At 48.7% G+C, this 12319-nt stretch overlaps 2 protein-coding genes across 10 annotated transcripts in view; one reads left to right on the forward strand and one right to left on the reverse strand.

Annotated features, from left to right (window-relative positions):
* Window positions 1–8549, reverse strand: part of spata20 (spermatogenesis associated 20) — a 17814-nt gene extending 9265 nt beyond the window's left edge. The window contains exons 1-11 of one of the 5 annotated variants that reach the window (XM_084669613.1): window positions 8171–8547; window positions 7339–7467; window positions 6999–7063; window positions 6317–6615; window positions 5206–5407; window positions 4973–5103; window positions 4744–4848; window positions 4313–4387; window positions 3123–3341; window positions 2782–2974; window positions 2163–2331 (exon numbers count right to left, since the gene is read on the reverse strand). In XM_084669613.1, the coding sequence (XP_084525739.1) occupies window positions 2163–2331; window positions 2782–2974; window positions 3123–3341; window positions 4313–4387; window positions 4744–4848; window positions 4973–5103; window positions 5206–5407; window positions 6317–6615; window positions 6999–7063; window positions 7339–7467; window positions 8171–8373 (1790 nt within the window). In that variant the 5' untranslated portion in view covers window positions 8374–8547. The other 4 variants (XM_084669614.1, XM_084669616.1, XM_084669617.1 and 1 more) reach the window with 4 other exon arrangements.
* LOC146259393 (PI-PLC X domain-containing protein 1-like) lies at window positions 7505–12236 on the forward strand. Of its 5 annotated transcripts, none has more exons than XM_084669656.1 (9): window positions 7505–7526; window positions 8423–8538; window positions 9341–9427; window positions 9822–9944; window positions 10306–10436; window positions 10636–10764; window positions 10930–11085; window positions 11314–11497; window positions 11737–12236. In XM_084669656.1, the coding sequence occupies exons 4-9, from the start codon at window positions 9830–9832 to the stop codon at window positions 12000–12002; spliced, it is 981 nt and encodes a 326-aa protein (XP_084525782.1). In that variant the 5' UTR covers window positions 7505–7526; window positions 8423–8538; window positions 9341–9427; window positions 9822–9829; the 3' UTR covers window positions 12003–12236. The 5 variants fall into 5 exon arrangements, with proteins under 5 accessions (XP_084525782.1, XP_084525778.1, XP_084525779.1 ...); XM_084669652.1 differs by lacking the exon at window positions 7505–7526 and adding an exon at window positions 7874–8319; XM_084669653.1 differs by lacking the exons at window positions 7505–7526; window positions 9341–9427 and adding an exon at window positions 7874–8319.
* Window positions 12237–12319: the final 83 nt, after the last annotated feature.

Consider the following 12319-nt stretch of genomic DNA (forward strand, 5'->3'; position numbering starts at 1 on the left):
GTTTGGTTTTTCACATGTTTTGGCTGCTTGAAATGTTTGGGACTACCTCGTTGTTATGATCAGTGACCCATTATGCTCTTTTATAAAGCTCTATCTTCGAAGTCGCTTTGGATAAAAGCGTCTGCTAAATGCATAAATATAATGTAATGTAATACAGCCCAGGACTACAGCACTACTTTGAAGTTTTCAGAAGGTCCAATAATTAGACAGGATCCATCATCACACGCTCCCTCACACATCAAGGGGTAAACACTCCTGACCTTTGGAAGATACAAGTGCCCTTCCAAATCTCCCAGACACCCCCCCAACCCCTCACCCCCCAGCCCCTCACCCCCAGGCCCCTCATCCTCACCCCCCCAGCCCCTCACCCCCCAGCCCCTCATCCTCACCCCCCAGCCCCTCACCCCCCAGCCCCTCACCCCCCAGCCCCTCACCCCCCAGCCCCTCACCCCCAGCCCCTAATCCTCACCCCCCAGCCCCTCACCCCCCAGCCCCTCACCCCCAGCCCCTAATCCTCACCCCCCAGCCCCTCACCCCCCAAAGGTAGTCTTTGACAGAGAGACAGACAGAGAGAGCTAGAGACAGAGAGAAAGACAGAGAGAAAGAGAGAGACAGAGACAGAGAGACAGAGAGAGAGAGACAAAGAAAGACAGAAGGAGAGAGAGAGAGACAGAGGGAGAGAGAGAGACAGAGAGACAGAGAGAGACAGAGGGAGAGAGAGAGAGACTGAGGGAGAGAGAGAAGGGGAGAGGGGTGTTCTAGGTGAGAGTGACTCAGGGTCTCCATGGGGACCAGACTGGGTGAGGATGTTCAGTCGGACACGTCAACACACAGAGGTGAGCTGTGACTGGACGAGAACCTGACGAGAGGAGCGCACACACACACACTCACAGCTGAAGGGCCTTTCAGAGAGTCTTAAGTGGGGTCACAAACACACACACAAACACACTCCGACAGACAGACTCTCATAGAGAGCCAATCACAGAGTGTTGTCAGACTTCCTTCAGTAAGAGAACTGAGAGAGAGAGAGAGAGAGAGACAGAGACAGAGAGAGAGAGAGAGAGAGAGAGAGAGAGAGAGAGAGAGAGAGAGAGAGAGAGAGAGAGAGAGAGAGAGAGAGAGAGAGAGAGAGAGAGAGAGAGAGAGAGAGAGAGAGAGAGAGAGAAGAGAGAGAGAGAGAGAGAGAGAGAGAGAGAGAGAGAGAGAGAGAGAGAGAGAGAGAGAGAGAGAGAGAGAGACAGAGGGAGGGGGGGGAGTGAGAGAGAGAGAGAGAGAGAGAGAGAGAGACAGAGGGAGGGGGGGGAGTGAGAGAGAGAGGGAGCCAAACAAAGAGACAGCAGAAAGATATTTCCCTCTTCTCTTGTTCTCATTAAATATAAAGTGTTTATTTTTCTGGGACATTCTGTAGGAAAGGGGGGTTTGGAGAGACAAACCACCACAAACCTGGCAACCCGGCATATTTCTCAGCTTGATCTCTCGCTAAAACTGCCACTGTACTCTCATTTATACAGTTTCGCTGCTTTTCCTTCTTGAGCACAAAGGCACACACACACACCCTGCTACCAACATAATATAACAACAATGCACACACACACACCGTAACATAACATAACCTGAGCATCTCCACAGTCCAGTAACCCAGTTAACTAGGGAAACAGCCATCTCTCCAGGGGCTGTCAGCGCAGTGTGTGAAGGTGTGTGTGTGAAGGTGTGTGTGAAGGTGTGTGTGAAGGTGTGTGTGTGAAGGTGTGTGTGTGAGAGAGAGACAGAGAGACACCTGTAACAGCAACACTGCTGACACTGCAGGGGATGACTGATGAAGGCTACATGGAACAAGACCAGCGTGTGTGTGTGTGAGTGTGCGTGCGTGTGTGTGTGTGTGTGTGTGTGTATGTGCGTTCCTGCTGATTCCAAGGTATTTCACACTCAGTCATTCCCCCTATCTGGGGCAGAGCGTTCGCCATGGCAACATTAACGAGAACCCCTTCAGACAAGGTGTGTTGTGGGCATAGCAGGCCTGTGTGTGTGTTTAATGTGTGTGTGTGTTTAATGTGTGTGTGTGTTTAATGTGTGTGTGTGTTTAATGTGTGTGTGTGTGGCCAGCTGACCAATCAGTCCATCAATCAGTCGGACAATCAATCAATCGTCCAATCATCTCTTACGTGTGCTCCACCTCCATCTCGTCTCCACGGTAACAGGCGTGCAGCATGGTCCGGCGCTGTGCGTCCCACATGTGTGTGCGGAGGAAGCGAGCAGCCTGGACAGCCCTCTCCAGCAGAGCGGGGTCTCCCAGCACTGAGCCCACCCTGGAGTACCCCGCCAGCATCAGACCTGGGGGGCACACACACACACACACCTCTCAGAGCGTCTCAAAACACACACACACCTCTCAGAGCGTCTCAAAACACACACACACCTCTCAGAGCGTCTCAAAACACACACACACCTCTCAGAGCGTCTCAAAACACACACACACACCTCTCAGAGCGTCTCAACACACACACACACAGGTAGCCTCAGAGTGTCTCATTAGAGCCTGTAGACAGCCTCCAGTAGGGGCTAGGGGAGTCACCCTGGTGCTACCCAGCTTTCATGCCTCCTCTCTGGGTATCTGGGAGGTCTACCACCTCCCCATCTACCTCCATCTCCTCACCCTCTCCCTATTTACCTCCATCTCCTCTCCCTCTCCCTATCTATCTCCATCTCCTCTTCCCCTCCTCTCTCTCCCTCTCTAACTCTACCTATCTACGGTCAGGAGAAGGGCACCATGGCAACCCTTACCATTCCAGGAAGCCAGCATCTTGGTGTCCAGGTGTGGGCGTGGCCGTGTGGCTCTGACAGCGGCCATCTTGGCTCTAGCGGAAGCCAGTAGCTGTTTGACCCTGTCCATGCTGAGGCCGAAGCGAGCAGCTGTGAGCTCCACAGAGTAGCGCACGATCAGCACGTTCTGCCCCTGCAGCTCTCCGTGGGGGTCCTGACACACACACACACACACACACACACATGCACATACGCACATCTTGTTGATTTACAGAACACAACAAAGGCCTATTACTACACATTTACACACATACACAAGAAAATACTATGCATGCATACAAAACTACCACACACACACACACCTGTTCAGGGTCGACGTTCCCGGGCTCCTTGACCCCGTAGTGGTGCATGAACAGGTCGGCCAGGGTGGTGCCCACGCTGGCCCCGCCCACCACCTCCGGCAGCAGATCTCTCAGCTGGGACGCCGTCCACACACAGAACGCCCCCTCACGGCGCGGCCCCTCCGGACCCCCCCCCGCCGGGACAGAGTCTGCGTCCTCAGCACTGTAGAACCCTCCGGACTGTACCACAGAAGGAGAGACGGGGGGGGTGAGCTCACTCAGACAGTCACTATGACGGGGCTTATGTGGATGTGGGAGTGTGTCAATAGGGATGGGTGTTTCCCTAACACAACACAACACAACACCAAACTTAACCCAACACACACACAACCCAGGGTTTTTTCTGAGGTAGATCTGAGCTGATCTCTAAAGACTCTGATCTTCCACAGGAAGTCCTGACTAGCATCCAGGAAGCAGGTCCTCTCTGCTAGATTCCCTTCATCACATACTTCTGGGGGGAGACGTCCCATAATAAATCAGGGGGAATATAATGATCACAATGAGTGTGCTTTTAATTGTCTGCCTGGTTCACTGCTGCCAAGTCATTAATCAAGGGAAAATGGACGCCTTGCTCTGGGAGGGGAGAGGGAGAGGAGAGGGGGAAGAGGAGAGGGTGGAGGGGGAGAGGGAGAGGAGAGGGAGAAGAGGAGGGGAGGGGGAGAGGGCGAAGGGTGAGAGAAGAGGGTGCAGGAGAGGGGGAGAGGAGAGGGCGAAGGGGGAGAGGAGAGGGTGGAGGGGGAGAGAAGGTGACCTGGAAAGGATGACAGTTTAAAAGGTCATTTTTTAAAGGGTGCCACCTTGTACCTTCTCACATACACACTTTATACTAACACACACATCTTAATATACACACACACTCGCTACTGCCTTGATTATTTCATCATTTGTGGGATAGCTACTGTGTCTGACATGCACAGTCAGCACAATAACTAGCAGAAGACACACACACACAAGGGAGGACTCCCTTTCTCTCTCTCCTTCTCTCTCTCTCCTTTCCTTTCACTCTCGTGGTCCTGCTCTCTCTCTCTCACTTAATCTTTCTCCAATTTTCAGTGTCTGTCTGTTTCTCTCTATCCATCCAGATCTCCTCCCTTCCTTGCACACACACACATACACACACACACACACTAATGATGGTAGAGTTGGCTCACCTTGTCACTCAGGTCTCTGGAGACGTAGAGGAGGATATCCCGGGCCATATCTGCAAACAGCTGCTCCCCAGACACCTGCACACACACACACACACACACACAGGGGGTAGACCACTGTAATAAAACCAACCTAATACAAACACACAAAACCATGTCACCTAATTGAAGTGCTGAACAAGCCAGTTCTCATGTGCTCATTAAACAAAGCTAAGTGAGTGAGTGAGTGAGTGTGTTCAGTCAGTCCCTGGTGTGTACCCTCATTAACAGTTCCATGGGCCATCAGTGATTATAGCACTGATTATATTTAGATCCCATACTCAGCAGCCAGCCCTCTCCAGTCTGCAGCCCTGTGAGTGTGCCAGATTGGCAGCACTGCCGGCTCTGACCACCAGAAGACAGCAGAGCGCCAGGGCTGCAGTCAAGCTGCTCACCTGGTAGGCAGTGATGTAGGCCACAGACAGCTGGGCCTGGTCGTACAGCATCTTCTCAAAGTGAGGAACGTGCCAGGAGGAGTCTGTGGAGTAACGATGGAATCCCTGAGGAGAGAGAGAGATAAGTAACTGAGTGTGTGTGTGTGTGTGTGTATTTGTAACTGAGTGTGTGTGTGTATTTGTAACAGTGTGTGTGTGTGTATTTGTAACTGAGTGTGTGTGTGTGTACCTGAGCCACATGGTCATGTATCCCCCCCAGGGCCATCATGCGGAGGGTGTGCAGGGTCATCTGAAGCGCCTCCGCCCCCTCCTCCAGGGAGCGGTTCACAGCCCAGTAGGAGAGCAGGAACATCAGATTCACTGGGGGGGGGGGGAGAGAAAGGTGCACAGCCCAGTAGGAACATCTGTGTGTGTGTCTGTGTGTGAACATGAGTGTGTGTGTGTGTGTGTGTGTGAGCGTACCTGGAGAGGGGAACTTGGGTGCGTCCCTGAAGCCTCCGTACTCCTCCTCGTAGGAGTGGGCGAGCTGCTGGAAGCAGCGGTGAGCCACGTCCGACGCCGGGGGCGGAGTCTCTCCTGGCTGGCCTGCGATGGCTGTCCCCTTCCGCAGCGCCTCTAGAACCTTCTCCCCGCTTGACTCCAGCGCCGCGCGGTTACTCTGCCACTGCATCACACGCACACACACACAGAAACACACACACACACACAGAGGATACTGTAGCATCCTACACTACAGAACACCGTCCTACTCTACACTGATACTATGACACCAAAACCAACAGAACAGAGGAGAACATAGAAGATAGGAGAAAATAAGAGAAGAGGAGAAGAGAGAGAGAAGAAGAGAGGAGAACAGAGAGGAGAGGAGAGGAGAGGAGAGGAGAGGAGAGGAGAGGAGAGGAGTGGAGAGGAGAGGAGAGGAGAGGAGAGGAGAGGAGAGGAGAGGAGAGGAGAGGAGAGGAGAGGAGAGGAGAGGAGAGGAGAGGAGAGGAGGAGAGGAGAACAGAGAGGAGGAGAGAGGAGAGGAGAACAGAGAGGAGAGGAGAGGAGAGGAGAGGAGAGGAGAGGAGAGGAGAGGAGAGGAGAGGAGAGGAGAGGAGAGGAGAGGAGAGGAGAGGAGAGGAGAGGAGAGGAGAGGAGAGAACAGAGAGGAGAAGAGAGGAGAAGAGGAGAGGAGAACAGAGAGGAGAGGAGAGGAGAACAGAGAGGAGAGAGAAGAGAGGAGAGGAGAAGAGAGGAGAGGTAAACAGAGAGGAGAGGAGAAGAGAGGAGAACAGAGAGGAGAGGAGAGGAGAGAGAAGAGAGGAGAAGAGAGGAGAGGAGAGGAGAGGAGAGGAGAGGAGAGAGAAGAGAAGAGAGGAGAGGAGAGAGAAGAGAGGAGAGGAGAGGAGAGAGAAGAGAAGAGAAGAGAGGAGAGGAGAGAGAAGAGAGGAGAGGAGAAGAGAGGAGAGGAGAGAGAAGAGAGGAGAAGAGAGGAGAGAGAAGAGAGGAGAAGAGAGGAGAGGAGAGAGAGGAGAAGAAAACGATAGAAGAGAGACCAACAAGACACCCACAGCACCCACAGGACCCTCACCTGCTCTGTGATTCTGGTCAGGACTGTTTTCAGGCCGGGACGCCGCCCGTTGTCCCTGGGGGGGAAGTAGGTGCCCCCGATGAAAGGTCGAAGTTCGGGGGTCAGCCACACGCTCATGGGCCAGCCCCCGCCCCCACTGGTGGCCTGGACAAAGGTCATGTAGACCTTGTCCACGTCGGGTCTCTCCTCGCGGTCCACCTTGATGCAGACAAAGTTCTCGCTCAGCATTCGTCCGATCTCCACGTCCTCAAACGACTCTCGCTCCATCACGTGACACCAATGGCAGGTGGAGTAGCCCACTGACACACACACACACACACCTGAGTGTTAATGAGGCCCAACAACAGATCGTAGCTCTGGGAAATATCTGGAGCAGAGCAATGTTTTAAATCATTAAATGATCGTGTTCTACTTTTTTATTGTACTGAGGTCTGAAACTCATTTGTTGTTACAGCCTTGTACCTGAACATTGGAGTTTCTTTCAGGATAAATGAAGTGAATTGAGTTTAATTGAATTGATCTGACGTGATCTTGAGACGTAAAACAAATCCTGGATGTGGATGAACACATTAACACTGTATTATCACATGAACACTGTGTGATCACACTGTTATAAACATGCACAGTAGCCACTACCAGAGGCACTGCATGTCATCTTAAACAGAGGCTGGTTATAAATCACCTGACAGGAATATTGGCTTGTCTTCACTCTTGGCTTTGTCAAAGGCCTCCTGTCCCCATGGATACCTATGAAATCGCATCAGAACACAGTTTGAAGTAACTTATTAAAGTCGGTAAAGCAGCGTGTCATAATTTTACACACAACATATTTTAACTGTAAACTTGTTGAGTTTGCTTGTCTATTGCTAGCCAGAGCAGGTGTGTGTGTGTGTGTGTGTGTGTGTGTGTGTGTGTGTGGGTGTGTGTGTGTGTGTGTGTGTGTGGGTGTGTGTGTGTGTGTGTGTGTGTGCGTGTGTGTGTGTGTGTGCGTGCATGTGTGCGTGTGTGTGTGTCCGACTCACCAGTCTACCGGGTTATATGCATGCTGGAGCAGGTACGGAGACTTCTCTTTAGCCAGACGGTTGGCGGTTCGGGGAGGTGAGGGCGTGGGGCTCGTGGACCCTGGCCCTTCGCTTCCAGATGCCATAGTCCTACACAGTAAACAACCAGATAACTAGTTAATACTGTCCATGAAAGGCAGGATTATCATGTAAGATATACAGTACATTAACTCAGATGTTTCAAGTATAACCGTTATGTTAGACTGCTATATATTATTATGAAACTCGCCACCACGCCCACCGCCCTTGACAGGCGTAAAATATGACAGCGCCCTCCAACATAGTGCACGTGGATCCAGCCAGGAACTATCTTCTTACAATACTTCCGTTGCTTATAAACATTAGCTGATCAAGCTAGCTAGTTAACTACATTAACTAGATTGCAAACATTCCTCGGGTCGTTTTAGCGCTAGCTAACCTAACTAGCTGCTATCGGCTAACTACAAAATCTAAACTAGATTTGTCTTCGAAATGTTTATTTGTACAGGACAAAGTATACAAGCTACCAACACACTAGTATCAGCAAAGCTAATTCAATTGCCAGATCCGATCATAAAACCTCTGTTTGGATAGCGAATCATGTTATTAGCTAATTAGCTAGAGAGGCATATCTTCGAAACATCTGAGCAGCATTGAATGACAATTTACTAATTTACATACTACTGCTAGCTATCTAGGCTAGTGCTACTAGCTTTCTCCTTAACTGTGGTCGAAGACTTGCTAACCTCCAGTTCTCCTGATAAATCGGTTACACAATGTTTGTCCCAAATGTACGGTGACAGTAACTTACTACCTGAAGCAGTAACGGGCCGCTTGGGGACCCAGACGGGGGGATTTGTCAACGGGTGGAACAAGGGTTAAATGTCCGACGGGCCGAGTGCTCTCCGGGTTATTCAGCGGCGTATCTGCTCCCAGGAAAGCGATACTCAACAAGCGAGCTGGGTCTGCACGGCTATCTATTTTTGAAGTAGTCCTTCTCCATGCTAATCTTAACATCTTAATCCAATGCCCCGTCAAAGCTGACTCACTTGTTTTAACTCTGCAGGGAAATCTGGGTGCAAGCGAGTCTCCAGATCATGTCTGGGACTCTGAAAATCCAGCATCAATTCTAAACTGATGGTGGCAGTGTTGGAGCGATAATCGACGGGTCGTTCCTTGAGGGTGCGCGACATCATGTTTTCTCTTGTTGCTTGGTTGAGCGCTGAATGTGATTTATATGATTGTGTGTGTGTTCGTTTATAGTGTACGCTACTCCAGGATACCAGTATCCGTATTGCTTTATAAATGCCAGACTGTAATAAACAGGGGGGGGGGGGACCACGTTCCTCAGGCCTCCAGGGAAATCTGTTCCCCCTGTGTTCTCAGAGTAAGGAGATTGGTGTATACATTAAACTTATTATACATAACGATCACAGTAACAAACAAATCACCAGTATCACTGTATTGCTTTATAAATGGCCAGACTGTAATATACAGGGCGGGAACCACAGAGTAAAATACTTGCTGCAAAGAGTCACTATAGGCATTTTGTCTAGCTCTAAAGGGAAATTATAAACCTTTGATAGGCAGGCCTAGGCTAGGCCTTATATAGGCTATAACCAGAGGAGCACAGTTTATCATTGAGTTTGATGACAAGGGGCATAAACTCCATCTGAACAGCGTTCGATTGAAACCTTACTGCTTGAAAAGGTTTCAATCGATTGAAACCTCACTTCTGTCCTGGGGTTTCACAAGAACATGTTTTGGGTCCGTTCTTCCTTCCAGTCGGTTTAATATTTACAGTGCACATTCCTCCCATGTCTCACTTGGTCATGCATGACGCATCACTAGAAACCACTTTCTGGATTAACCATTACCACCAGATTGAGATAAACCATTGTTCCACGATTGGACGCAATTGCTAGGCTACCTCCACCCTTACACATGTTTGCCTTTGCTATACGCAATTTCGGCCCTACTAAAGCTGAGACCAAACCTACGCCCTTGGAGATAAGCAGCTGTCTTCGTTCACACAAGAACAGTAAAGGACGTGTAGATATCCGCTACACAAGTAAGTGTACGTGAGATAGCCTGCACAAAAATATTGTACAAGGCTGGAATTGTGCTTTCAAGGTATTTATCGTGACAGACCTTGGGAGGTGACAAGGCAACAGGTAACTTGGTCCTAATATATATGTGCTTCTATATGTGCTTCATGTTTTGCTACCCGCAATGTTTTGGGGGCTATTTGTTGTTATTATCAGTGACCTATGCACTTTGTAAAGCTCTCTCTAGGAAGTCGCTTTGGATAAAAGCGTCTACTAAATGAATACATGTAAATGTAATAACTTTTCGACAACGTATACTGTTGGTTTGCACGTGAAATATCTGCACGTTCAGTAAGAAAGGTAAGCCTGTGAAACCCCCCTCAGATCTGAGTTTCCAGCCTGTTCTGTTTCCTCCAGGTTCTTGAATGGCTTCAGAGCTGGTAGAGGGAACAGGAGAGCTGGAGGAGTCGAATGCTGATTGGATGTCTAAACTACCTGAAAAACTACATACAAGACCGCTGTGGGAGCTAGCTATACCTGGTAAACATTTAGACTTTATGTAGCCTATATAAAAATAATATACACTATTTGTATAATATTATTAAACAATATTTAATAAATATGTATTTTTTTTTTAATTTAGTAGATACTTTGGTCAAATTTAAGGAACGGTCCACATTTGCACAGTGCAACCACACCTTAGCCTACTATGGTTTTGCATCAGCTTTTTTTTTATTATATATAAATTAGGATGTGCCCGCTAAATATAGTTTTCTCAATATGAGAAATGTGCGGGGATGGACATATACCGTTTTCAAAAACTGATTTGAGGAGTTTGAGGATTAGGCTGGCAGTGCTGCTGCGCTCTGCACAAACTGTTTATTCGTGTGTTTCTTTGTAGGCAGCCATGACACAATGTGCTACGACTTGGACCGAACCTCGCCTGTCATGGAACCGGACAAGCTGGTCCAGCTGGACCAGCTGTTTCCCTTCGTGTTGAGGCCAATCATCTACAGATGGGCTACAACCCAGGTACGTAAACACGCTAGGCCTGCAAGATAGATGTCGGTGAGTTAATTTACATTTTTATGTTAATGTTAAGACATGGCTTTTTCCACCGTATATTTTTATTCAATTTCACACAAATATCGATCACCATAGTCACAACACATACAATAAAAACGTTATATACAAAACAGGTTGTGTGTGAACTGCAGCTGGCTTGTTCCAGGAATCTGGAGTCACAGAGCAGCTGAAACTCGGGGTTCGTTTCTTTGATCTGAGGATTGCCCACAAGCCTGACGACAGCAGCAACACACTTTACTTTGCACATGGCCTTTTCACCCACAGCACTGTGGAGGTGAGACTATACTCGCAGTACTTCATGCAAAACTGAAATCATTTGTTTATCTAAAACAGAATAGTATGTTTTCCCTGTTAATCACCCCAAAATATCCATGGAAAGCTTCCAGTTTAGAAAATACTTGTAAGAAACAGTCTTACTTAGAGGATAACTGTGTGTCAGAGTGTCCTCAGTGAGATCCACAGCTGGCTGGAGAACCACCCGAAGGAGGTCGTGATCTTGGCCTTGTCCCACTTCCACAACCTGAGTGACTCCAACCACGAACACCTTGTGTCATTCATCAAGACGCTGTTTGGATCCAAACTCCTTCTTCGACAGGTACTAAACGAATCCCTGAACAAGAAAACTTAACTTTAAGATAAGAAACACTGAGAATCACTGTGTTTAGTACATGATGTTGAGGACAGAATCAAATGTAAAAGAGTTTGATCACACACCCACTTTGCTGCTTGTCATGAATGTGTGATGAACTCGCAGACAGGCCTACACGGTCACACACACTGAAGTGTTTTGATGTCAGCTTAATGTCCCTGTGTGACACCACAGGACTTCCCTACGCTGCAGACCTGCTGGGGGTTGAAGAAGCAGGTCATCGTCTCCTACGACTTCCGGAGGGCCTCTGACCACAACCTGGAGCTGTGGCCTTCTGTGCCTTACCACTACGGTGACACTCTGGACCCAGAGAAGGTGATAGCAGTGCTGGATCAGAAGCTTCAGGAAGGAAGACCAGGTTTGGGAACCTGATTCACTACGCACCATCACACTGAGCTAGGTGTCAAAAGAATGTGAATATCTGATATACTGGTGCTTCTTGATGAACAGTTAATACATGATTTGTTTATCTTTCCTAAAGAATGGATTTTTGTTGTTGTTGTATTATTCAGATATTGTTGTTAGGATTTGTGCAGTATCATGTAGGCATGTAGACAGTATCGTATGTTGCTACGACACCCTCTCTGTGATTGACAGCTCGGTTCTTCGTCTCGGGACTGAACCTGACGCTGCCTGAGAGTCCAGAGGAGGTGTTGAAGCACGTGCTGGGCTCCCTGCGTCACACCACGCTGGCCTGTCTGCCTCGCCTGCTGGGCTGGGTGAAGACACAGACTCCAGGACCAGGCAGGACCTGCATCAACATCATCTGCTCCGACTTCGTGAACCACATGGATTTTGTTTCCCTCGTCATCAAACTCAACGATAAACTTTTGTTACAAGAGGAAGACTCCACCACCGGGTGATCTGATTCTGAATACTAAAACTGGAGTCACAGTTTGTGTGTAGAGGTCATAAGTTTTAATACTTCAAACCCTGCCTTCTCTCTTTGAAATAACTGTCTGCTTTGTTGACACAAATCTGCTAACCGCGTAGATTCCTTTTCTGTTTAGTTTGATGATTGAATATAGCCTGTCATAGTTGTCGCTTCAACAAATAAACGATCAAGGGTGTTTCCTCCCACTCTCACGCTACAAGATTTTCTGAAACACGTTTAAACAAACTCGACCAGCTTATTCAAGATGCTACAACTCATTATCATTTAATCATGCAGAGGAAATTC

This window comes from Hypomesus nipponensis, chromosome 13, assembly GCF_054491055.1.
Source record: "Hypomesus nipponensis isolate SF chromosome 13, ASM5449105v1, whole genome shotgun sequence".
NCBI classification, from domain to species: Eukaryota; Metazoa; Chordata; class Actinopteri; order Osmeriformes; family Osmeridae; genus Hypomesus; species Hypomesus nipponensis.